This window comes from Ovis aries, chromosome 3 (assembly GCF_016772045.2).
Source record: "Ovis aries strain OAR_USU_Benz2616 breed Rambouillet chromosome 3, ARS-UI_Ramb_v3.0, whole genome shotgun sequence".
Taxonomy (NCBI): Eukaryota; Metazoa; Chordata; class Mammalia; order Artiodactyla; family Bovidae; genus Ovis; species Ovis aries.
The window spans coordinates 201,735,582-201,762,727 of NC_056056.1; the positions used below are offsets into that span (position 1 = coordinate 201,735,582).

General features: G+C 45.3%; 1 protein-coding gene and 1 non-coding gene across 2 annotated transcripts in view; both read left to right on the top strand.

Annotated features, from left to right (window-relative positions):
- Positions 1-27,146, top strand: part of GRIN2B (glutamate ionotropic receptor NMDA type subunit 2B) — a 528,935-nt gene that overhangs the window by 259,545 nt on the left and 242,244 nt on the right. The window contains exon 4 of the mRNA XM_027967851.3: positions 8,063-8,661. Coding sequence (XP_027823652.3) covers positions 8,063-8,661 — 599 coding nt within the window. The remainder of the gene's footprint in view (positions 1-8,062; positions 8,662-27,146) is intronic.
- Positions 2,254-2,325, top strand: TRNAW-CCA (transfer RNA tryptophan (anticodon CCA)). The gene has a single exon. It is a non-coding gene; the product is annotated as a tRNA-Trp (tRNA).

Consider the following 27,146-nt stretch of genomic DNA (forward strand, 5'->3'; position numbering starts at 1 on the left):
GGAGGAGAGTGAGAGGTAGAGTTGGAGAAGGTGGGATCTGAGGGCCAGTGGGGTTCCAATCCTGGGTGTCAGCTTTTTCCTTTTAGTGAGTTGGGAAGTCATTGAAGATTTGGGACCAAAGATAGCATCTTATGATTTAAGCTTTCAAAGAATCTTCTTGCTTCTTTGTTGTACATGAGACTGGGGCAGAGGCAGGAGGGCCAGTTAGCAGGCCTTTCAATGACAGGTGAAGGATGAGGGTGGCTCAAACAACGTGGGTGGTCAAAGGCTCTCAATGGACAGCCTTTTGAAGGTAAGGCAGTCAAGGTGTCCTGGCTGATTGGATGTAGAAGTCCAAAGAAAGAGAGGAGTTGTCAGTAGGAGGAGAGAATTGCCTTGAACTGAAATTGGAAACATTTCCATTTTGGATATGTTCAGAGATATCCAAATGGGGATGTAGAATAGGCAGTTTGATGTGTCAGTTTGAAGTTTTGGAGAAAGAAGTGTGAGAGCAATCGGCATCGAAATGGGATTTAAATCAGGAAACTGAGTGATATTTCTGAGAAGGGGAACAAAACAAGGATCAAGGATTGACTCTGGGGCACGCCCGCTTCAAAAGATCAGAAGGAAGAGGAGGAACCAGCAAAGGAGATGGGAGAACAGCTACCAGTAAGTTAGGAGGACAGTCAAGTGAATATGAAGCCCTGGAAACCAAGGGATGAGAGCATATTTAGGAGCCTGTGATGACCCAAGTCAAAGGCTGCAGATGGACGTTAGAGTTGGCAACACAAATGTCACCATTGCATTCCACAAGACGATCTTTTGGGGAGGAGGAGTGGTGTTGGAAGTGTGATTGGAATTAGTACAGGAAAGAATGGGAGAAGAGTTGGAAGAAGTGTAGATGATGCTTCATGGAATTTGCCGTAGAGAAGAATGAAGAAATGACTGGTACACTTCCTGCCTCTTGGGCTGGCTCCAAGGTGGATCCCCTTCACTTTTTGTACAAGTGCACAACCATTCAGGCATAACTGCAGACATGTGCCATCAGCATAGAAATTTGGAACCAGTTGAGACCATCAAGGTCATTTCAGTTCATCTCCCACCCAACAAAGGAATGTACTTTGTAATATTAATACAACAAACATTTAAATTTTTTTCACGTGCCACCTGGAGATTCAGAGATGAATAAGGTGCAATTCCTGCCCTTGAGAAATGCACAGTTTTTAATGGGACGAAGCATGCATATATGCTTCCCATGAGAAAAGGGAATCCTCAAACACCGTTGGTGGGAATGTAAATTGGTACAGTCACTATGGAAAACAGTATGGCAGTTCCTTAAAAAATAAAAATAGAACTACCATTGCTGTTGTTCTTCAGTCCCTAAGCCGTGTCTGACTATTTGTCACTCGATGGACTTCAGCACGCCAGGCTTCCCTGTCCTTCACTGTCTCCTGGAGTTTGCTCAGACTCATGTCCATTGAGTTGGTGATGCTATCTAATCATCTCGTCCTCTGCTGCTCTCTTCTCCTTTTTCCTTCAGTCTTTCTCAGCATCATGGGCTTTTCCAATGAGTCTGCTCTTCATATCAGGTAGACAAAAGTATTGGAGCTTCTGCTTCAGCACCAGTCCTTCCAATGCATATTCAGAGTTGATTTCCTTTAGGATTAACTCGTTGATCTCCTTGCAGTCCAAGGGACTCTCAAGAGTCTTTTCCAACACCACAGTTCAAAGCATCAATTCTTCGGCACTCAGCCTTCTTTATGGTCCAAGTCTCACATCCACACATGACTACTGGAAAAACCACAGCTCTGGAGGAAGGAATGGCAAACCACTCTAATAAGCTTGTTGCAAGAACACCACGAACAGTATCAAAAGGCAAAAAGAACTACCATAAGACCCAGCAGTTCTACTCCTGGGTATATATTTGAAAAAACCCAAAACACTAATTTAAAAAGACACGTGTATCCCAGTGTTCATGGCGGCCTCATGTACACTTACTAAGATATAGAAGCAAGCTAAGTGTCCATCAACAGATGAATGGATAAATAAGGTGTAGTCTGTGAGTGTGTATATATACACACACACACACACAATGGAATACAATTCAGCCATAAAAATGAATGAAAATTTTCCATTTGCATCAATAGGAATGGACTTGAAGAGTATTATGTTAAATGAGATGTCAGACAAAGAAAGATAAGTATTGAATAATATGACTTATATGTAGAATCTTAAAAAAAAAAAAAACAGCAAGCTAGTGAATATAACAGGGCTTCCCTGGTGGCTCAGAGGTTAAAGTGTCTGCCTCCAATGCAGGAGACCCGGGTTCGATCCCTGGGTTGGGAAGATCCCCTGGAGAAGGAAATGGCAACCCACTCCATTATTCTTGCCTGGAGAATCCCATGGACTGAAGAGCCTGGTGGGCTGCAGTCCACGGGGTCGCAAAGAGTCGGACACGACTGAGTGACTTTACTTACTTACTTACTTACTTAGTGAATATAACAACAGAAAGGAAACAGACTCAGATACAGAGAAGAAAGTAGTGATTCCCGCAGAGGAGGGAGTAACAGCTACGAACTATGAGGTATAAAATCAGCCAGCAGGAAACATTGTACAACATGGGGAATATAGCCAGTATTTTATAATAACTATAGATGGAGTATAAATTTTAAGGTTGCTAGTCACTGTATTGCACACCTATAATTTATATCATATTGTACATCAATTACACTTCATTAAAATTTTTTAGATAAATAAATATGGTGATGGGGCATGTATAAAATATTGTGAACGCACAGAGAAGAGAGAATTGACTTGGGAACGTCAGAAAAGACAATACGCATAAAAAAAGCTGACTTTTGAAATAGGCCTGAGAGATGAGCCTGGCATTTTCCGCATGGAGTGCTGGGGAGAATCCCTTTATCTGTTAATAATCCAGCTCCTTTTTGAATGTTCATAACGACAGCAAGCTCCTTACCTTACGAGGCCCATTTCATTTTAAACAGCTATAATTGTTGCAAATGTACTTTCTCCATTGAGCCCAATGGTGCCTTTTACTATTTCTGCTCACTGGTTCCAGTTTTCTCCTCTGGAGCCAATGGGCAGAGACGTAGTTTTCTACCATGTAAGTCATTTTTATATTTGAAAACAGATACCATGTTCACTTTCAAGTTGTCACTTTTCCACATTGGAAAAGGGAAATGGATAAAGTCTCCAGCTTGGTTCCCTGAGAAGGTGATCTGAGGTGAAGTTGGTGCATAGGAGGTTTAGGAGTGAATGCTCTCCAGTCCCACACGCCCTGAATGGAAAGGCAGGAGTAGACAGAGGGAGAAATACAGTGTGAGACAGTATTTTCTTTCTTTATTTCTGACTGTGCTGGGTCTTTGTTGATGTGCGCAGGCTTTCTCTAGCTACTGCGAGCAAGGGCTACACTCTAGTTGCGGTGTGCCGGCTTCTCACTGCGGTGACTTCTCTTGTGGCAGAGCATGGGCTCCAGGGCTCACTGGCTTCACTAATTGTGGTGCTCTGGCTTCGCGGCCCTGCAGCATATAGGATCTTCCTGGCCCAGGAATAGACCCTGTGTCCCCTCCATCGGCAGGTAGACTCCTAACCACTGGAGCACCGAGGAAGTCCTTTGATGCAATATTAACGGAACCTTGTGGGAAGTTCTGAAGACAGACACATCCTTCAGAGTTGCCCAGAATTAAGGCAGGAGGACCAGGTCTTTAGACTCCATGACCACCAGTCCTTCCGTACACTCTATCCACTTTGGGTGAGGGTCTGCTCTTCAGCTGAGGCAGTTCCCAAGGTGAACTGGCAGCTGAACCCCATTGCTAGTATATCCTTTATGTCTGAAGCAAATCTCTAAGGGACCTCAGTGATGTAGAAGAAGAATCTCATGTACTGCTAATTTTCTAGGCAGCAATTTTCTGAGGCAGTTAGTAGAATGTAAATAGGACTTGTTTTTGTTTCTTCTTATTAGCAAATAAACACCATGAACACCGACATGATGGGGTTCACCATAACAGTTCCAGACTGACAGGCTCTAATGTCCCATCGTAGCTTCCCTGTGCTGGCTGTACCTATTAGTCATAGCAACCCTTTATCTTGGACTGCTTTAAAGGAGCTCTGGAGGCAAGTTGAAGAAGTACATTCATATAATAAATTTGACTGGGAATCTGAGGAGACTGCTCCAAGGACCTGTGCACATAACATTTTGTAATGACACCAGGAGATAAAAATGTTAGTGGGGAAGCATAGTGAGCTGAGTTATATCCCTGTCCTTCATCCTAGAAGATGCTACTTCTTATGGTGATCACAGTGCATGCTGGGAGCCTGCCAAGATGGATGCATGGCCACAGTCCTTTCCACTCCATGCACACATCAAGATTGCTCTTTGATTTGTGGCTGTGACCATAATTTGCAAAGGCTGTCACTGCTTACAACTTATAGTTAGCCCAAAGCTTTGTTGAAAAAGAGCTGTTCCGTTCCCGACTGCTATATACCAGATTGATGTGTCAACTAAATTAATAATGCTGGACCACTCATTATACCAGGAAACATTTGTCCAAGCTATAACTTTGTCTCTTGATTCCCATTTGGTTTCATTAACCTCCTCTTGGTGCCCCAGATAAAATCGCCTTGTAAGGCCTCCTTATTTAATGAAGGATTGGCAAGATAAGATGGTTGAACTGGGCATTGACAGGAGTGGAGGAAATCAGAAAAGGATGATCATGGAAGATGATAGAATTAGTAGGTAAGATAAGGATGTGGTGGAGGTAACTTGAAACCATATTAATTTTTCCTTTTTTTACTTTCACTGTTTATTGGCTTTCTTCACATAATAGCTGGCAGTTTCTTTAAGAGCTCATTTATTTTTGTGAGGGAGTTTTAAGAGAAGACTAAAAAGGAGAGAGTCAGGTTGGTATACAGTAGATTGGCTGTCTTTTAAATTCAGTCTCATTAGCATGGGCTCATTGACTATGGATGCCCATGGGTTTTCCTTCAAGGCTATCTCTAGCTGTGTTTTGGAATCAGCTGTGGCTTCACTGTGGCTGGAGCTTTGTGGATGTTCAAGAACCTCCTTGTGATATGTTCATTTAGCATAGAATGGGCAGTAGTTTTACCCATCTAATCCTACGCCTGTGCATTTTAAGGTATATTTGGATGCATCTGTCCCTTAGTCATGTCCACTGGGCTGGTGAAAACTCAAGTGATAATGCATCTCATTTGAGAATCTCCCAAACTCCCCAGTTTAGCTGAAAGTAACAAGGGAAACACATGGCTGTCACTTTAAAGTGATCACAACCATTCTGGGTAAGTTGTTCTGTCACGGGCCTTCCTTTCCTGTTACTGTGGTTTTCTGTGGGTCCCTGACAAGTCTTGTCATAATTAAGCTTTGCTGTCTTGGATTCCCACACTATATTGTAACCCAAGAACAAGGTCAGTGTCACCTGAAGAGCAGTGTATACTTGGCGTTGAAGTGGAAGACGAGGAGCAGGGGCTGGGTGCATTAAAAAAAAAGAAAAATCACTATTCTGTTCCGTGTAGGAATGCAAGGGATTTCTGAGTATTAATTTTATATCTTGCAACTTTGCTATAGTCCTTAGAGGCTCCTCTTTGACTGTCTGTTTAAGCCAGGGGAGGGAGCCATTATAAACACCATTTTATCCTTAGCTCCAATAATTTTCTGGTGGCATCTTTAGGGTTTTCTATATGTAGTGTCAGTCATTTGTAAACAGTGAGAGTTTTACTTCTTCTTTTCCAATCTGGATTCTTTTTCTTTCTTTTTCTTCTCTGGTCGCTGTGGCTAGGACTGCCAAAACTAGGTTGAATAATAGAGATGAGAATGAGCACCCTTGTCTTGTTCCTGACCTTAGAGGAGATGCTTTCAGGTTTCACCACTGAGAATAATGTTTGCCGTGGGTTTGTCATGTATGGCCTCTATTATGTTGAGGTATATTCCTTTAATGCCTACTTTCTGGAGAGTTTTTTTTTTTTTTAATCATAAATGGATGCTTATTTTTGTCCAAAGTTTTCTCTGCATCTATTGAGATAATCATTTTATCTTTCAATTTGTTAATTTTGTGTATCACATTCATTGATTTGCATATATCAAAGAATCCCTGCATCCCTGGGATAAAGCCCACTTGATGACGATGCTTTTTAATGTGGTGTTGGATTTCGTTTGCTAGAATTTTGTTGAAGATTTTTGCATCCATGTATATTGGTGAGATTGGCCTGTAATGTTTGTGCGTGTGTGGCATCTTTGGTTTTGGTATCAGGGTAATGGTGGCATTATAGAATGAGTTTGAGAGTTTTCCTTCCTCTGAAGTTTTCTGAAAGAGTTTGAACAGAATAGGTGTTAACTGTTCTCTACACTTTTGGTAGAATTCACCTGTGAAGCCATCTGGCCCTGGGCTTTCTTTTACTCTGAAATAATTTCCATTCCCTCCCCCATGCATTCTTGGTACCCCACCCTCTCTATATCCCTGAGTCCCATGATCCTAAGAGGCTCCTCTTGGACTGTATGTTTAAGCCAGAGGAGGGAGCTGTTATAAGCACCATTTTACCCACAGCGGAAGGAATTAACCCCACATGACTGAGCAGCTCCTGTTTCATTTGGATCACTTGGAAGAAAATGGGAAGAGTTCAAGGCACGTGAAGCACACCCAGCCCTGGCAGAGCCTTGGGCTGGCAGCTCTTGCTGCCGAATCAGGGTCTTTGGATACCAGCTGGATATCTCCCAGCCTGCATTTTTTTTTTCAATAGCGAGTGCCCAAAAAATACTCAGCAGTTTCTCAGCTGTACAACAATATGTTTCTGAACTAAGAAATCACTGCATCATTTTGTTTAAAAGCCTGATCTCTTGTAACCATGCTTCAAAGCTCTGGTTTTGGGGATAAAAAAGCACTGCCCCCTTTGAATTAAAAACACAATTTTGTTAGCTTGGATAGTTATAAAATGGAGATAAACCATCAGATAGGAGACAGGGGCCACTGACCAAGAAAAGAGACGCCATTACCCAGGAGGAAATCAGGGGAAAATAGACTGAAACAGAAGGACGAGGCTGAGAGGGTCTTCATTTTGTGGTTTCAGATTCTTCTAGCTGTAAGATGGAGATAAAACGCAGGGCCTGACATGTCCAAATGGTAGGTGGAATACAGCTTCAAATGGGAGAAATGTAAAAGGGCTTCTCCCTCACAAAGTGGGAGAAAACATAAGATGCTTAGAATTGACAGAGGGTTGTGTGTAATACACAGGTCAGACGGAGACCCTTGGCATTATAGAAGAAAGAGAAAGAGCTATTCTCTACACGCTGTTCTCAAATACAGGCTTAATCACAGATGACCTTGAAGACAAGTCATTGTAACTTGTAGCTTATGTAGACTGACTGTGCCTCATTCTAACCTATATGCCTCATTACCAGAGTAGAAGACAGAGAGAAAACTCCATGTGCTATTCATTTAACAGTTATGTCTTTATAGACAATGCAGAGATCAAATCTTGTGCTACAGTGCACTTCCCAGCTTGCCATACCTGAGTGCCACTCACCTGCTGGACCACTCAGCTGCCCCCTCCCTACTTGAGGTAGATTTAAGGGCAGATTGAGGGCATTTTGGATTATTCCCCGAATTGAATGAAACACACCCACAACTGATGAATCCAAAAGTCTCAAAAATTGGAAAGAGCAAGTTTGTGTTTATATAACTCATTTGACAGCAAACCCTGACCTCAACTGACATGAGGCCATTTAGTCTTTATCCTGCTTTTTGTGACTCTTCCTACATTTTGCTCTAGAAATACTAACATATTTGATTTTGAGAGGCTGTCTGGGGCTCTGCAGTAGCCTCGAGGACTTCAAAGAGAGCATAGACCCAGGTTGGTTTTCTCCAGGGGAAGGTTTTAAGAAGGAGAGTATTACAGATGTTTGCAATTCAAACATATCCCTCTTTAAAGGCATCAGTGTGGAAAGAGTAATTGACACAAACAAACCTCTGTGTCCAGCTGGTTCAGGCTCTCCCTCACCATCTTTGTTTTGACTTTTCTCTCTCTTTTTCTTTCTTTATGTTTCCCGCTCTAGGATGAATCCTCCATGTTCTTCCAGTTCGGCCCGTCCATTGAACAGCAGGCTTCCGTGATGCTCAACATCATGGAGGAGTATGACTGGTACATCTTCTCTATCGTCACCACCTACTTCCCTGGCTACCAGGACTTCGTCAACAAGATTCGCAGCACCATCGAGAACAGCTTCGTGGGCTGGGAGCTGGAGGAGGTCCTTCTGCTGGACATGTCCTTGGACGACGGGGATTCTAAAATCCAGAACCAGCTCAAGAAACTCCAGAGCCCCATCATTCTTCTTTACTGTACTAAGGAAGAGGCCACCTACATCTTCGAAGTGGCTAACTCAGTAGGGCTGACCGGCTACGGCTACACGTGGATTGTGCCTAGTCTGGTGGCGGGGGACACGGACACAGTGCCCTCGGAGTTCCCCACCGGCCTGGTCTCTGTGTCCTATGATGAGTGGGACTACGGCCTCCCTGCCAGAGTGAGGGACGGGATCGCCATCATCACCACCGCGGCCTCTGACATGCTGTCGGAACACAGCTTCATCCCCGAGCCCAAGAGCAGCTGCTACAACACCCACGAGAAGAGGATCTACCAGTCCAATATGCTGAACAGGTGAGCGTGCGGCAGACGGCGCACCGACTGTGGACGTTGGAGGGGGGCTCCGGAGACCAGGTCGGAGGTTCACGTGCCGGGAAGAGCCGTTCACCGTGTCTGTGGTTGAAGGCTTCCCACTGGGAGGGCCAGTGAGGGTGGGGGCGACCCAGCTTCAGAGCTTGCTGTGCGATTGTTCTTGTTTTAAGAAATACAGAACAGCTCCCCTCCTTCTCGATTGCTTCCCACATGCCTGGTCTTCCTCTTAAGAGTTTTGTGTGTTCAACCTCATTTAACCCTCAAGGCAACAACTCTACCAGGCAGCTTTTGAAAATTGCTTGCATTTTAGGATATAAAAGAATAGGCTTGTAGGTGTAAGCTGTCTAAGGTCATGCTGAGACTAAGAGGTTGAGTTTGGAGTTGAACACAGATCTCTCCGATGGCTACACACCTGATCACTGGGAAAGATGAGACAGGCATAGATGTGAGAGAGGACTGGCTCCTTACCTTCGGGATGATGCTGTGCCTGAGTCTGTAGGCACGTGAAGAGAGTTCGTCCCTTGGCTTATTTTTGTTTTCTAATAAATACTCTTGATTTTATTGAAAAAAGTTAAAAAATTAGTAAATACAAAGAATTTTACAACAAATAACAGTGTTCTCACCACCAGGAATTAGTTATTAATAGTTTGTCTTTACAGATATGACATTATAAATATGACAGAAATAGATGTTACATGTATGGTGATGTCTTTTTCTTTTTGGCTCATTGAACATTTATTGTTTTTATTATTATTACATAAAAAATTTTTTTTAATTAAAAAAAATTTTTTTTTTTGCTTCTCCTCTCTCTGCCTTTGAGATTAAGTGAGAACACCATTGTAGAGAAAACTTTTATGGTTGCCCTTGTTTAGGTTTACTGAATGAGAAGATATGGGTGGAATTCTGCTTCCCTGGCCTCACCCCTCCCCATGGACAGAGAAGCCTGGCGGGTTACAGTTAGAATCCAGCTTTTTGGCAGGACATCCTCATAGGGGCCATTGTATAAACAAGTCAGGTACAGGTTCTGTATCTGCTTCTGTGGTTTTGTTATTTGTCCAAAGCTGCTACAGGTGGTGACCTGGATGGGTGGGATGTTGCGGGGTGGGAGAGGGGTCCAAGAGGGAGACCCTTCTCCAGGGGCTCTTCCTGACTCAGGGGTGGAACCGGTATCTCCTGCATCTTCTGCACTGGCAGGCAGATTCTTTACCACTGAGCCACCGAAGCCCAATAGCCGATTCATTTCATTGTACAGCAGAAACTAAGACAACTTTGTAAAGCAATTATACGCCAATAAAAATTCAAATAATATGGAAGAGGCCCCCCAAAAGTAAAGAAGACCTTAAATCTGAAGAAACAATCATTGCTGAAATAATCAATGGCCATCTTTCTAACTAGCTCCCTATGCATGTGTCCCTGTGTGGAGATGAATCTACAGTTTTACATGAATGAAACTCTAACCAGACATACTGTGCGATAACCTTACTTTCTTTCACTCAACAATGTATTTTGGGTATCCATTTCACCTTTATTGTGAACTATATCAGACACATAGAAACATATTCAGAAAAACTTAATTCATACTCAGGTACCCTCCGCCCAGCTTAAAAAAAATAAAATATTAGAAAGTGTACTCTGGAGAGGTTCAAGTATATTGTATTTACAGGAGGTTGAATGTGTACCAACTAATGCTTATTTAACTTCTGGAAGGGACTTGAACTCCATAGCGTCTCAACTTACGTTGCCAGTTCAGAGTTGGAACTAAAGGTAGTTTCTCTGTGACTGGACCTGGGATCCAGCCCTGACATTCCCCCGCCTTGAACTCCCTGCTCTCTCTGTCATTCCTCGTTATTCCCACTTGTTGCTAAAGACTATCTTGGTTTTCTTCCTGCCTTCCTGGCAGATCTGTCCTGGCCTCCCAGCTTGTTTGTTTCTTTACACTTCTCTTAAATGTTGGTGCCTCTCAGGGTTCTGTCCTAGCCCCTCTGCTAGATTTCTCATCCATTGCCGAGAGTGCAATGTCTGTAAATTCCCCCAAATTGATGTCTCTGGCTGCAGAGTCTCCCTTGAGCCCCATATGTATCCCTCTAACCATGACCACATCTGTTCTCCTTTGGATGCTGTGAGCCCTAGAGCACACCATATCCAGAGCTCAACTGCTGTCTTATCTCCCATCAACCCTCCCCACGCTCTTCTAGCGAAATTGGCACCTCTTATAAAGGGATGTTGTTATTTAGTCACTCAGTTCTGTCTGACTTTTTGTGACCCCATGGACTATAGCCTGCCAGGCGCCTGTGTCCATAGGATTCCCCCAGGCAAGACTACTGGAGTGGATGGCCATTTCCTACTCCAAGGGATCTCCTAACCCAGGGATTAAACCTGTATCTCTTAGGTCTCCTGCACTGGCAGGCGGATTCTTTACCACTGAGCCGCCCAGGAAGCCCCTTATAAAGACTACCTCTTATTACCCAGTGCCTACAATAAAAATATCCAAGATGTCCTTGGTGCCCCAGCCAACCATGACCTTGTCTGTGGGTTCTCCCTGGAGAGCCTTCTCTTACTTTGACCCGTGCGCTGCATCACAGCCCACCTCTGCTGACTCGCATTGCTACAGGGCCTCCTAAACACCTTCTGGCTCCCAGTTCTGCTTCTTTTAAATCTCCTCTGCAGTCAGAGTGATCTAAAATGAAAATGTGATTTCATCACTCTCGTGCTTAATACCTTTCAGCAGCTTTTCATTGCTCCTGTAATAAAGTCCCAGCTCCTTAATATGGTTTATAGAGTCTTCCACAGCGTGAGCCTTCTTGGCTTTCCAAAACTGTCTCTTGCAGTTCTCTCTCTTCAATGCCACCTTCCTGCCAGGCTGAACCTACCATGCCCTCCCTCCCTTCCAGCCCCTACTGCTGCCTAAGTGTGCTCCCCAGGTGCCCCTGCCCTCTTCTCCTGCCCCCTTTTCATCGTCCCTCAGGATTCAGTCTTGGCATCCCTTCCTCTGCAAGCCAAGCCCTGGGCTGACATCACTCTGTTACACACCTGCCCTGCATCCTCTGCCTTTCCAATAAAGACGATCATCATTATGTGCTTTATCACCTCTCTTCCCTGTATGCTCTGTGGAATCAGGGACGCTTCTGTCTGCCTTGTTCACGCAGCATGAGAAGGATCCTTGGATCGAATGCAGGACGTATCTCCGAGATGCCCATCACCCAGTACCTCCCTGCCCTGCAGGAGCGTCTCTGCTCTGCTCCTCTTTTCAAGACAAGGGGCGTTTCCTTTAAAATCTTACTGTGTGTTCAGTTCTGTACATTCATGCTTTCTCCTCATTGTCAGTGTTAAATTCAAATCTGATTCAGATGATTTTTCCAAATATTTGTTCATGAAAACCAAAACTAATAACGAAGGAATAGCGAGATGAAAACATCCGCCAAAGAACCCAAGGAAGTCAAGTGGGTATCCCCTTAGGGTCCATGAATACGGTTTAGGAATGCCTGCTTTTATCTTAAAACTTCCTCTAGGTGAGCTGCGATCTGAAGATAGTACCTCTCATCTGGCTGACTTCATGTTAGACTGTAAAAGTTATCTGTGAAGCCTGGTTTCCAATCACCATATCTTTGAAACCATAATTGTTCTTAACCTTGTTGCCATCTTTTCTGGCCACTAAGGCAGCCTCTTTCATTCTCTGTGCTCTTTTTTTTTTGTCCACAAAATGGGATCTTGGTAGCCCCACCAAGAATTAAACCTGGGCTCTAGGCAGTGAAAGCTCAGAGTCCTAACCACCAGATCACCAGGGAAGTACCAGTCCTCCGTCCTCCTTGCTTAAAGCTTATTGTCAAGAGGACCACAGACGCCCACCTTCACCTTCTTGTGCACAGTGGTCCTAAACAGAGCGAAGATGGCACAGTGCAGGCTATTCACACTTTCCTTGAGACCAGTGCAGAGCAGAGAGACAGTCCGTCCTCCCTCAGTTTGCCAAGTGCCGCATGTAAAGGGCTCACCAGGCTTACCAGAGCGCATCTCCACTGTTTCCTCTGTGAAGGTTCTCTTCTGCTCCTGTTCCCTGACTCTTCCAGGCTTCTGTCTCTGACTGCCTGCTGGGCATCTCCCCTGGACAGGATATCTCCCCTGTCCATGGACCCGCAGCCCACACACTTCTCCGTTGCCTTTTCCTTCCCCTTCTCCCCAGTGCAGCTGCCCCTGGCTCTAGAATCCAATGCCTAGCCTCTCTTAGTATTTGAACACTAGTATTCGAATAGTTTTTCTATTAGGATCCAGAAAGGATTGGGATTGACTAACAGGGACTCTTTAAGTTCATCAGTGGAATTCAATTAGGCATCCTCAGTGCTCCTCCTCCTCCTGATCTGAAATCAGCCCCTCCCCACTCCCATCAGAGCTCTGGTCTCACTAGGGTCACTCTTTTAAATAACAAACCAAGCAGCCACCGCATTTAGCCACAGCAGGAAATCTTGCAAATGAATTGTTGCAGATGCTGAGCTGTTTTCCAAGGAGGACTTTTCCTTTGGCCTGATGCTTAGCTCCCCGCAACAGCAGCAGCCCCAGGAAGGCTCCTCGGGATATATCGGGGGGCACGTAGCCCCTGGTTGGCACCAGGAAGACAGAGTCAGGAAATGGCTTCTTGCCTCACCTTCTGAAAACCCAGGAACATTCACAGACCCTGTAGTCCGTCCATCCCCAGCAATACTGCAAGGGGAGGGAAGGCCCTCATTCATACCTGACGAGACTGTGGCTTTCTTTCCACATGAGGGACGTTCCTAAGTCTTGACTTGGGGAACACAGACAGAAGGCTCTATGCTCTCCCTGAATCCCAAACAGAAACACATATTCAAAGGGATTTACTTGTTATTTAGGCTTCCCAGGTGGCTCAGAGGTAAAGAATTCTCCTGCCAGTGCAGGAGATACTAGAGACTCTGGTTCACTCCCTTCATCAGGAAGCTCCCTTGAAGGAGGAAATGGCAACCCAAATAATCTTGTCTGGAAAATTCCATGGACAGAGGAGCCTAGCGGGCTATAGTCCATGGGGTTGTGAAGAGTCAGACACGACTGACTGGCTGAGCATGCACACACTTGTTAGTTGCAGGAGGAAAAAAAATTTTTTTAATGATATATAAGCATTCTCACAAAGAATCCTTAAAATGAGCTATTTCCTTCACTGTCAAATGAATGTTATTTATCCCCCATCAATCCAAATTCCTTATTGATAACTTCTTAGCTCTTGGAAGCCTGGGGCCTATATCCAGACAGACTCCTGGACAAAGCTGTTTACCAGGATTGTAAGAAAAGTACAGAAACCCAGTTAAATTTGACCTTCAGATAAATGACGAATTTTTGTAAGCGTAAGTCTGACTCAATTATGGCATGGGACATACTAATATTAAAAGATAATGTGTTGTTTATCTGAAATTCAAATGTAACAGGGCTCCTGTATTATTTTTTATTTTTTGGCCAAGTATGACAGTCCTACTTGGTATACTGATAGGAATTCATTTTCTGTTAGAACTTTATAGCATTCATCTATGCCTTATTAGTAAATGTAGTACAGAGCCCTTATACCAAGACATGCTGAGAACATTTTGTTCCAACTGGGAACTTTATTTGGTTGAAAGAGTTGGAGAATTTCTTATGCCATACATGCTTGAAGTGAAGAATCTTAGTTGCCCAGAGAAGCCTGAAAACCTTTTGCTACCGGATGATCTGGAAGTGTTTAGGAAGTGATCAGGCAAGTTGTCTAAAGCCTCTCTTATCCCCCTGAGCTAGAGAAGATTGGTAGCTTTTAGTAGGCATGAAGAGCCAACTCTTTGGAAAAGACCCTGATGTTGGGAAAGATTGAGGGTAGAAGGAGAAGGGAATGACAGAGGATGAGATGGTTGGATGGCATCATCGACTCAATGGACATGAGTTTGAGCAAACTCTGGGAGATGGTGAAGGACAAGGAACCTGGAGTGCTGCAGTCCATAGGATCCCTAAGAGACACGACTGAGCAACAAGAAATAGGCACGTATCTGTGTGTTTCCTTTATCATTTCCCTAGGGAAACAGGTGACGGTGAATTTCCTTCTCAGTGGGCCTCCAGTACCTGGCCAGCATATTTCTGAAACTTGATGGTGTACCTGCTGCTCACCTCAGGGCTCCCCTTCTGTCTTGAGGACCCAGCACTCTTGTTTTTCATCCATAGCAACTTTGGGGACTTGTAGAAAGAGCAGTTGCTCTTTGAGGTCTCAATATAGAAAATCTCTTATCTTATTGTTGCTGTGCTCAGATGTGTCCAGCTGTTTGCAATCCCATGTTCTATAGCCCACAAGGCTCCTCTGCCCCTGGAATTTTCAGGCAAGGCTACTGGAGTGGGTTGCCATTTCCTTCTCTAGGGGATCTTCCTGACCCAGGGATCAAACCCTCGTCTCTTGCATCTTCTGTATTGGCAGGCAGATTCTTTACTACTAGTACCACCTGAATCTTGCTTAATTATTTTCCCCTGGTGTCCTCAGCTTTCCTACTCAACAAATGTTTTGTGTTAACCCCCGCCACCCCCAAATTCTTCCTTCCCCGTGAAAGTTGCCATCTCAAAAGGCCAGAATCCTCCTCTAGTGAGGTCTTTGAGGGATGAGGATGCGAAGGAAGGTTCTTTATTAGGTTCTTTTTAAAAGAGCTGTGATGAACACGATCTTCCTCTAACCTTGGGGCAGATGCCACATCCTTCAAACCATTATGTTAGCGGGATCGTTCCCATGCGATGCCTCTTTGACTCTCCTGGCCTGAAAAATGCTGAGAGGTTAAGAAATGAACTAGGAGTCGAGTCAGTTAGTTTTTAGGCACTGTGAGCAAGACCAGCTTGGTTGATCCTATCTCTTGTGTGCATGATAAGTTGCTTCAGTTGTGTCAGACTCTTTGCGACCCTGTGCACTATAGCCCACCAGGGATGGAACCTGCATCTCTTGAGTCTCCTGCCTTGGCATGTGGGTTCTTTACCACTAGTGCCACCTGGGAAGCCCCATCCATCTCTTATTGTTGTTAAATATGAGGGGTGTGCCAAGCACAGGCAGACTGAAGGTAAGGCAAATAGTTATTATAGGTTCATTTCGTAGAATTTATATGTGAGTCAAAAGTTTCCACAAATGCATTGTTCTAAGTGGACTGTTAGGCATGGTGGTCTTTACCTGATTGAAGAAGTCTACCCTGGTGGCTCAGAGGTTAAAGCGTCTGCCTCCAGTGCCGGAGACCCGGGTTCCATCCCTGGGTCAGGAAGATCCCCTGTAGAAGGAAATGGTAACCCACTCCAGTATTCTTGCCTGGAAAATCCCATGGACGGAGAAGCCTGGTAGGCTACAGTCCAGGGGTCGCAAAGAGTCAGACACAACTGAGCGACTTCACTCACACTCACTCACTAGAACCTAAGGAAAGCTCCATTTTTCACAAGAAATGTTTAGTAAGGCAAGACACAGTCTGTGTATAGAGAGACTTTAGCTGCTCAGTGGTGTAGCAGGAAATAGAAATTTGAGAAAATAACAGAAGAATCTAATAATCATAAAAGATATATTCATTGCTGATTGTAATTCAGGCAAAGCAAGCTTTAACTATTCATGGAGGAATGGCTGAATGTGAGGGTTATTCAAGCTCTCCTGTTTTTCTGTAGTCTTTCACCTTCCTCATGTCAGATATATAGATGGTCATTTCAGTAAGTGAGTCTGACTCCTTTTCCTTAAATTCAGGGAAGAGCATTCTGAACTGCTTAACACTGAGACCCTCTACACGATTCCTTCCTTAGTCACTATTGAATTCTATGGCTGACGTTACTTACCAGTGACATAGTTGGGGCTTCCCTGGTGGCTTAGACGGTAAAGAATCTGCCTGCAATGTGGGAAACCTGGGTTCAGTCCCTGGGTTAAGAAGATCCCTTGTAGAAGGGAATCAGTCCTGTGCCGTGCTAAGTCGCTTCAGCCATGTCTAGCTCTTTGTGACACTATGGACTGTACCCCACTGGGCTTCTCTGTCCATGGGATCTCCAGGCAAGAATACTGGAGTGGGTAGCATTCCCTTGAGAAGGGCATGGGGTCTCACAGAGTCGAACATGACTGAGTGATTAACACATTTCATTACACACTGTTACAGTTGGTGTTTCTTTCCTCTTTCTTCTCTTTCGTTTTCCTCCTCCTCTTCCTCCTCCTCTTCCTCCTCACTCTCTTCTTTCCTCCTCTAAAAAATTATTTACAATTTGGAGGAGAAGGCAGGAAATAGAGAGGGGGAGTGAGTGGGAAGAGAATTCCATTCCACTGAGGACAGTTTGGGGAGGGGATGGGATGCCCACTTGCTCTGGGCGAGAAGGCATAGGTGGTCCAGGATCTGTGGGGAGGAATAGGATGGTGTCAGGAGAAAGGAAGCAAGAGCAGTGCAGGGCTGTGGCTTTCCATGAAGGAAGCAGACAGACTAATCCTCAGAGCACGCTTAGCCTCAGAATGTGGGTTGGTGGCGATGGTCAGGGTTAAGAAGATGGTCATAAGTACATGCTCAAAAGCAGCCCCATTGTCAGCCAGGCTGGCAAAGTTAATAACTCCAGTGTTGACTGCCTTTCTGAATGCGTTCTGCATACCCGGCATAGTGCGGTTATCTAACTGGATCCCTGCAAAAATCCTGATCCACGCAAATGTCCTTGGGAAACGTTTTCTTATCACCCTTTTAAGGGCAGCTTGTCCTTCCCACCCTCCCAAGCTCCCTGTCCCCGTCTCCTGCTTTTTTTCTCTCTGTAGCACTTATCTGACATGTTGTATAAATTTTATTTTAAAATATTTTGTTGTCTGCATTGTAGGCACTTGATAAATATTTGTGCATAAAAGCATGAATGAAAGCGGGAGCCATTATGCCCATTTTACGTTTGTAAGAAGCCCGAAGCCCAGGCTCGGGCAATGTGATGTCTGGGTCTGTCTGGGGTGCCTGGATTTCAGCCCCTCCCCCTGCTGCATAGTAATCAAGATTTAAAGAAGCCCTGGCTGCCCTTAGAATCAGAGCATCATCGCAGCTGTGAGAGGCCTCGGTGCTCATCTCATCCAGCCCTTTCAAGGTACGTATTCTCGAGGGAGAGAGAGAGAGTAGGTAGGATGGTGAATGGATTTCACAAATGTGAGGACAGAATCTCAGAGCTGTCCCTTGGCTGTTGGAGGCAGGGCAGCGGCAGAACCCAGGGGTCCCACTGGGAGGAGCCACACTCTGCAGAGAACACACCCCCCTTGGCCGCCTGACCACAGACTTGGAGGAGCTGGCAGGCAGCCAGGGCTCCCCAGGTAACCTTTGGCCAGGTCTGGCAACGTCCCCATGATCCTTGCTCCCTTGTTCTTACCCAGACAAGGGTGCAAATTCACAGTTAATGGGAATCGAAGCTGGTGTTATTTAGGAATTGAGTGGGAGTCATTTCTCCATCTGCTCTCTCTTCCCACCAGAGGATAAAGGCTGGCTGGGTGGCGGTAAGGACGGAGGCGAGTTGCCAGAAAGCGCTAGTGCTGTCATTTATGGTTACAGACATGGGCTGGAAGCCCGAGTGAGGGCTGGACCACGGCCGGCCAAGGTCAGCTTAATGAACACAAGCTTCTTGAAAGTAGAGAGGGTTCTGTGGCTTTGGCATCTCTGTAAGACCTCGCACGTTTTAAATAAGTAATGGTTTGAGCCTTTCTCCGTTTCCTCTCCAGTGGAGCTGTCATGGATGCGTAGATGGTCATCTCTCGGAAAGAATCCTCCAGGAACTGGTGTGGCTGATAAGGATCTGGAAGAAGTGGGGTGTTGGGCCTGGCTGACCTTGAGAAGGGCTTGCTGAGGGAACTGACCCCATGCTGCACACAGGGGCACCCGGAGAGGTGGAGGAGGAGGGCAGTGGCTGGGGCTGGGGGTCAGGAAGCCCTCCCCGGCCCTTCAAGGTTTCATCAGTGGCGCATTCTCTTCCAGGAGGGCCCAGTGGGGTCAGTGGGCCCAGACTGGCACCAGTCCCCAAGCTAGGCCGGCCGATCACACATGTAGGGACTGCTGCTGACAGATTAGAGCCCCTGCTGCTGGAATCTGTTCCCTCTTGTCCGGCTGCCAGCAGCAGCAGCAGGCGGGGGGCTGCCGACTGACTGCCTCCCTCGCTGCTCCGGCTTCACTGTCCCTCATTCATCGCTGCCTCACACCGCTCCCCACCTTCCTGCTTATTCTTCTCCATCTTTCTCTGTAGGGTGTTCTGTTCACTGATCTCTTGCTGCCCCTCTCTCTTTCTCCCCAGCTTTCCTATCCAAGCTTTAAAAGCTTTCTTGTATTTAGCTTTCTGTGGTCATACGTGACCCTGTGGAGTTCTTGCACATGGACACACAGGCATGCACATTTATGTACATGTGCGTTAGATATCCACACAGCATGGGCTTTTGTGTGTACCCTGCCCTGGTGGCTCAGACAGTAAAGAATCTGCCTGCAATGCAGGAGGCCTGGGTTCTATCCTTGAGTCTGGGAGATCCCCTGGAGAAGGAAATGGCAACCCACTTCACTCTTCTTGGAGAAGAGTAAAGAATTTCATGGACAGAGGACCCTGGCAGGCTACAGTCCATGGGGGTCTCAAAGAGCCTGACACGACTTAGTGACTCTCACTTTTGGCATCTCTCAGGTGAATAAAGAATTATTCAAATAACTGGGTGAAAATATTTCACATAGAAAATGTCTCCACTTCTTCCTGTCACTGAGACCGTATTGTTGATTGCCCGCAAAGGGCTGTAGATGGGACAGAAGTTGGGAAGAATCTTTCTATGTGACTTGCCTGCAGTTAGCTCTGGTGAATATCAACAAGGTATTTCCATCCACTCTGATTTCATTTATAAAGTCTTGGTGGCTGTAAGACTGGTTGCTAAGTGACCCCACATTTACTGTTTAGGTAAAGGAGATAGACATAGTAGGCCAGTGGGTCTGTATCATGAAGTCCATAGATATCTTCTTTTTTCTGAAGGAAAGATCTTCCCTGGTGAAGCAGCAGAAATAGCCGTGGCAGCCACACTATAACCGTATCATATTCATTCTAAGCAGTCCTTTTCAGCACTCCTTAAAAGAGGTCAGGGTGGCATCCAGATGAGGATGTGTGGTCCAGGTGAGGATGTATGTCACAGACCATTTAGTGTTTGACATCAAACCTGATTATCAGTACCTTCAATTCATTCATGATCATGGCTGATGATGATCAAAGTGACCATTTTAATACACGGAATCTTCATGTCCATCGTCTCACAGATTCATTACAACAGAGCTGTGAGGGCTTTGTCTGATCACTGCACAGATAGACGGTGGGGATCAACAGAGAAAACTCTGACACTTACTTTCTTTTCATTTTCCCACCAGCATTTGCAGATATTCCTACGTACTTTTCTTGGTCATTGAACAAAAATCTATCAGAAACTTTTGTTCAAGTGAAATAGCACAATAGAATGGCATTATAGTATAATTCATTATTACATAGATTATACTAATAAGTCAAATTTCTCTCATTTTGAGTAGGTAGAGAAAAAGCCAGGTATCTGAGTGTATTATAGATTATGACTCAAAATGGTGAGTGATCCCACAGGCTGTGTGTGTGTGCGCGCTCAGTCGTGTCCGACTCTTTGTGACCCCATAGACTGTAGCCCACCAGGCTCCTCTGTCCATAGGATTCTCCAGGCAAGAATACTGGAGTGGGTTGCCATTTCCTTCTCCAGGGATCTTCCCGACCCAGGGATCAAACCCTTGTCACCTGCAAGTCTCCTGCATTGCAGATGGATTCTTTATCACTGAGCCTCGTGGGAAGCCCAAATAAAAATTTTGGCAGTTCCACACAGCATGTTGGATCTTAGTTCCCCAACTGGGGATTGAACCTGCACCCCCTGAGTTGGAAGTGCAGACTCTTAACCATGGGGCCACCAGGGAAGTCCTTGTTGTTCAGTCGCTCAGTTGTGTACAACTCTTTTGCTGCCCCAGAGACATTACTTTGCCGATTAAGGTCTGTCTAGTCAAGGCTATGGTTTTTCCAGTGGTCATGTATGAATGTGAGAGTTGGACTGTGAAGAAAGCTGAGCACCGAAGAATTGATGCTTTTGAACTGTGGTGTTGGAGAAGACTCTTGAGAGTCCCTTGGACTGCAAGGAGATCCAACCAGTCCATCCTAAAGGAGATCAGCCCTGGGTGTTCTTTGGAAGGAATGATGCTAAAGCTGAAACTCCAGTACTTTGGCCACCTCATGTGAAGAGTTGACTCATTGGAAAAGACTCTGATGCTGGGAGGGATTTGGGGGCAGGAGGAGAAGGGGATGACAGAGGATGAGATGGCTGGATAGCATCACTGACTCGATGGACGTGAGTCTGAATGAACTCCGGGAGTTGGTAATGGACAGGGAGGCCTGGCATGCTGCGATTCAAGGGGTTGCAAACAGTCGGACACAACTGAGCAACTGAACTGAACTGACCTGAACCACAGCCCACCAGGCTTCTCTGTCCATGGGATTTTCTGGGCAAGAATACTGGAGTGGGTTGCCATTTCCTTCTCCAGGAGATCTTCCTGACCCAGGGGTTGAACCCACATCTCCTGCATTGCATGTGGATTCTTTACCAGTGAGGCACTAGGAAAGCCCCCCACAGGCTATGTTTTGTTCCCACATCTCACGTGTGTTCACATACAGACTTACCTCCTTTACCTGAGAGAGAAGGGGTCATAAATTCAGCAATAGGATGCACTGAACATAACCAAGAATCCCAAAGAAAGCAGAAAAGGGCTTTGAGCTAAAACCACGGACACAAAATCTTACCATAAAATGAATGTGGCCTATTTTATCTAAAGAGTTCATATACTGTAATTTTAATACATATTTCTAAGAAGCTTGTGGGACAGTTGGTTTAAATGTGGCATAGAGTATCTGTAACCCCTTCTCCTCCTGCCCCCAATCCCTCCCAGCATCAGAGTCTTTTCCAGTGAGTCAACTCTTTGCATGAGGTGGCCAAAGTACTGGAGTTTCAGCTTTAGCATCATTCCTTCCAAAGAAATCCCAGGGCTGATCTCCTTCAGCCCTTCAGTTTAAACAAGATTCATGAACATATTTTTGGTGGCTTGTCCAGAACTGGTATGGTGGCTGCCTGGTCATCAGGCCCCAGACTCCTCCTGTTAGCTTTCTACTCTTTTGTTTATAGGGTGTGGCCTTTATCCCCATGCTAAAGATGCCTGCTTTAAGCAGCAGAATGAAGTTAGGAAGGAAGGAGGGCAGGTTGTTTCCTTTCAAAAAGAATACCCAGAAGGCCCATACTTTACTTCTAGCCCATCTGTCAGAAATCAGTCAAATCAGGGCACTGCTAGCTGCAAGAGAAGCTGGCAGTTCAGCTTAGTCTAGTTTAATTTAGTTTTTGCCCTGGGTAGTAATAGGCCCAGTTAAAAATCCAAGTTCCCTTAACTAGAGAGACAAAGTCAAGGCTCTATGTTTGGTAGGTGACCATTTGTGTCAGGAGATAACTAGCTTCTCTGATTTCCCAGATGACAAGAGCTTAGAAATAATAAATAGGATGGGAGTTGGGTAGGTGAACTGATGGCATTAAGAAATAAATACAATTATGAGGCGCAGAAAGTATTAGGAAAATCCAGTGGAAGACCTTGAAAGGAACATTTGTCTAAGATCATTTGGGGCAGACTGCCTTATACTCCTTAGAAAACATATACCCCCTTTAAAAGCATCCCTGTAGAGCAAAACAGCATAGGCATTGTTAAGTCATCAATAAGAGCTTAAATTATATTGATTATCTTTTGTTTAAGGCATCAGTGAACTCTATACTACCTTTCTGAAATTTTCCATTTGAAAATGCTTCCTATAATCAAGAAAAAGCTTGATACTTAAAAACACGAAGCTTCAGCAATTTAGAAAATTTACTTTAAAAAAGATTATTGAGTGACTACTTTGTGCCAAGTGTTTTATATAGCCTTATTCATTTTAAAAGTACTGCTCAGAGGCATTATTACTTCCATTTTTCAGAGAAAGAAACTGAGATCTGGAAAGGTTCCATCACTTGCCTACTCCACATACGGATAAACTTGAGTTTCAAACCCAAGTCTTGATGGGTTCCAGGTGTACTTTGCCCCACACTGTCCATCTTTCTGTGACTGAGGAGGTCAGATGGGCGTGACCTTGTTGGCCAACTCATGCGAAGAGTTGACTCATTGGAAAAGACTCTGATGCTGGGAGGGATTGGGGGCAGGAGGAGAAGGGGACGACAGAGGATGAGATGGCTGGATGGCATCACTGACTCGATGGACCTGAATCTGAGTGAACTCCAGGAGTTGGTGATGGACAGGGAGGCCTGGCGTGCTGCGATTCATGGGGTCGCAAAGAGTCGGACACAACTGAGCGACTGAACTGAGCTGAACTGTGATGTAGGTGAACACATCATTAGCCTCGGGACGGAGAAGTCTGATAATAATATCCTTTCTTGACTGCTCTGCTGAATTCTTGTCCTGAAGCCGTGATCAACCTGGAAACAGTCCAGGAAGAGATATCTGTGCACATGTGTTCAGGACACCCCAGACCGAGTCTTTCTTTTCCTCCCTTTCCCAAGCTGTGTCACGTCTCTATTTACCCAGCCTTGCTGCGGTCTGTCTTATACCTTCCTTTCCAATGAGAATGGTTGATTTTCCCCCCATATTCCTGTATATTCCAAAGTCCTTTAAGTACGCCTATGAAAAAGCAACCACTTGTAGTATTCTTGGACCTGAAAGTCCTTTGAACTGAAATGAGAGTGGACTTTCTGTTCTGAGATCCAGCAAGGCTCCTGGAGGTGACATACATGTGGAAAAACACTGTCAGGGGCTTGTAATAAAACAAAACAAGACCTTGGCCCCTGTCATGATTTACAGATGTCCTCCAAGGCTGCTCTTCATTTTTGACAGGTCAGATAAGTTTGGATTTGCTTAAGGGTAATACTTGACTGCGGCTGCTGCTGCTGCTAAGTCGCTTCAGTCGTGTCCGACTCTGTGCGATCCCGTAGACGGCAGCCCACCAGGCTCCCCCGTCCCTGGGATTCTCCAGGCAAGAACACTGGTGTGGGTTGCCATTTCCTTCTCCAATGCATGAAAGTGAAAAGTGAAAGTGAAGTCGCTCAGTTGTGTCCGACTCTTGGCTGGAGACTGGGTAAGAGGGAAAGCAGTGCTTTGGGAGCGAAAGAAACATGATATGAAGAAGGTAGCTTTCTCTACTTCTTAATATCTCATTCACTGTTAGTTTTTGACCCCTTTTTATGTCCTGCACACTGTGCTGGGCCCTGGGTGCTAGGCATACAAATGACACGCCATCCATTTGCTTGGCATCACTAGCGGTGGAGCATCCACAGAAAGTTCTTTCCGTCTCCTTGTTTAGACTGATTTTTCTTATAACAGAGTGGATTGCTGAAGAGGCTAGAGGAATGAGCCTCAGAAACCAAGATCAAAATTTCAATATACATTTGTTAAAAGCTTCCAGAATTGCCTGATCCTTCTGACACAAGACTGTGATGGATCTCCTCTGATAGAGAACGAGATAGTGGAGTTGAGGAGGAGCAAAGAATCCTTCTGATATCGCTGATAGCAGCTGAATTCTTTGATCTCGTGGTCACAGATTATTAGCCACCTGCAAACTCAAAACCTCATAAAAGAATATTCTTTGGAAAGGAATCGGATTCCCCTCCCCCCCACGCACATGTCGTGTGCTCACTCTCCAACAAGCTTAGAAACAGGAGCCACTGTGCTGCTGTGACTCCCAGGCTGCTGCTGCTGCTGCTGCTAAGTCACGTCGGTCGTGTCCGACTCTGTGCGACCCCATAGACAGCAGGCCACCAGGCCCCAAGCTACTAGCAGCCTTCGCTTGCCTGTGATTTTACTTTGATGCCCAGTTGACCAAGGCTCTGGCTGAGAGCGACCTCTAGCGGCTGGCTCAGTCCTCAGGGAAGCGCTTCCGGGAACAGAAACATTCAGCAGATTCCAAAATTCACCCAGCAACCGTCAGTTCCTTCTCTAAGTCTTAGAGTCTGTTTCTGTTTTGTGACTTCATTTGTATAATTTCTTTTTATTGCCTACATGTAAGGGATGTCGTATGATAGTTCTCCTTCTCCGTCTGGCTTGCTTTACTCAGTATGGTTGCCCGGGGAAAGGATAGGAGGAAGGGAGAGTTAAGTTAGGGAATTTGGGATGGACATGTACACACAGCTATATTTAAAATGGATAATCTACAAGGACCTACTGTAGAGCACAGGGAACTCTGCTCAACGTTATGTGGCAGCCTGGATGGGAGGGGTGGTTTGGGGGAGAATGGACACATGTATATGTATAGCTGAGTCCCTTCGCTATTTACGAAACTATCACAACATTTTTAATCAGCTATACCCCAATACAAAATAAAAAGTTAAAAGAGAAATTAACCCAGACTAGCCGAGTGGAACACTTGTGTGTTCTGAACCATCCTCCATGTGATCGGCTTTTTACAGATTCTTTCATCAGCACAAGGAACAGATTCTTTCGTCAGTCGGTACCTACTATGTGCTCAAAACCATGGGGACCGGTCCAGAAGCTGAGTCTTGCTGGGGAATGAGTCCTGAGTCCCACAAACATTTCCCGAGAGCAGGGGCGGGGTGGCTGGGGTAGAAGCAGTAACAGAGAGTGAGGTAATGCAAATAAGCTGTGTTTGCTGTGATCATCAGAAGTTAACCTTTTCCCTTTCCAAACACAGGAGGCTTCTCAAATGTACCACCTGATGCTGACTCAACAGCCTCGGGGAGGCACTGATATACTGACTTGCCACCAAGCTGTCTTCAGTTCCTTGTGTTTGGAGTTTTCCATGTCAGTGTTTCTGAGTCCTGACTATGTGTTAGGATTTCCCTGAAAGGTTTAAGAAACTGTACAGATCCCAGGGTCCCCCACAGCAACATTCCGATTTCGGTGTATAGGATGGGGTAGGAGCCTGGGAATGCATGCTAACTTGCTTCAGTCGTGTCTGACTCCTTGCAACCCTACGTACTGTAGCTAGCCAGGCTCCTCTGTCCATGGGATTCTCCAGGCAAGAATACTGGAGTGTGTTGCCATGCCCTCCTCCAGGGGATCTTCCCGACCCAGGGACTGAACCTGTGTCTTTTATGTCTCCTGCAATGGCAAGCAGGTTCTTTACCACTAGCGCCACCTGGGAAGTCCAAGGGCCTGGGCATGCACATATATGAAAAGCTCCTAAGTTGATTCTCAGAGGCAACCAGGATTGCAAGTCATTGTTCTCAGTTCAGCTGCCATTTTTATAGCCCCCCAAACCAGAATGGGGGCACAATGGTAAAAGGATCTGCCTGCCAACACTGGAGACTTGGGTTCAGTCCCTGGGTTAGGAAGATCCCCTGGAGGAGGAAATGGCAGCCCACTCCAGTATTCTTGCTTGGAAAATTCCATGGACAGTGGAGCCTGGTGGGTTACTGTCCATGGGGTCACAAAAAATCAAACAAGTACACACAAGAGAGAATGAACAGAATAGGGTGAAAGACAATGCTAGCATTTGCACAGACTTGAACTTGGTGCTAATGGGAGAATTTTCTTTTGATTCTCTCCTGAGGACCAGTCTAAAAAGTGTGATCCCTATCAGTGCTGTGAAATTTGAATCCCATAAATTTAAAGTTTGATTCAGAAAGAGTAAATACAGGAAACAGTAGAAAGGACACAGAGGATCCAGAAAGGGTGCCTAGAGGGTCATGCACGGCTGGCCCTCTTGCAGGTGGTCATGCTTTCCTTATACAGTCTTGGGTCCCTTTGCTGGCACTCTGTGTGTCTGTTTTATGCACAGAAATGAGTCTCCATCAGGAAAGCCGGCAACGTGAGCATCAAAGCAAATCTGACTTTAAATGGCATTTCAATTCCCCTGTACTTAGATTACCAACTCCAGAGAAAGAGAACTTTAATGCTTCGAATTTGATGTCTGCTGGCCTTGATGAGAAATGGCGGCTTTACTAAATTTTGGAGCACACAAGTGGTTTTAAAATTAAAGTTATTAGCACTAGAAAATGATGTTCTTTGTATTACTACACTGTTATTACATTTAATGGAATTGCTCCCTAAAGTGTTAGAGAATGAAGGGAAAAGCGGTTTAGAATGAGGAAGACACAGGGTAAGAGGTAAGATAAGGAAAAAAACAATGGGCTGTCTTGATCTTACAGCTCTACCCCTGGAGGCCAGGGGAGCTCTCCTTCATGTCAACCCACTGAATTGGGCTTGAGAATGTTCTGGTTGGGGGAGGGGTAGATTGCAGGTGGTTTCATAATATGTGGTATTCTGACTGCTGTGAGCCAGCAAGAAAGCTAGGCCAAGACACAGCTTTGAAATTGTATATTAAGGAGGACAGAATTTTTCAAAATAGAGTGATGCCATCCATCTTATTAAAGACACCGCAGGACAGAAGAAACTGTCCAGAGGAATAAGAAGAAGAGAAAGAAATGCTGCTTTATTATTGTTAAG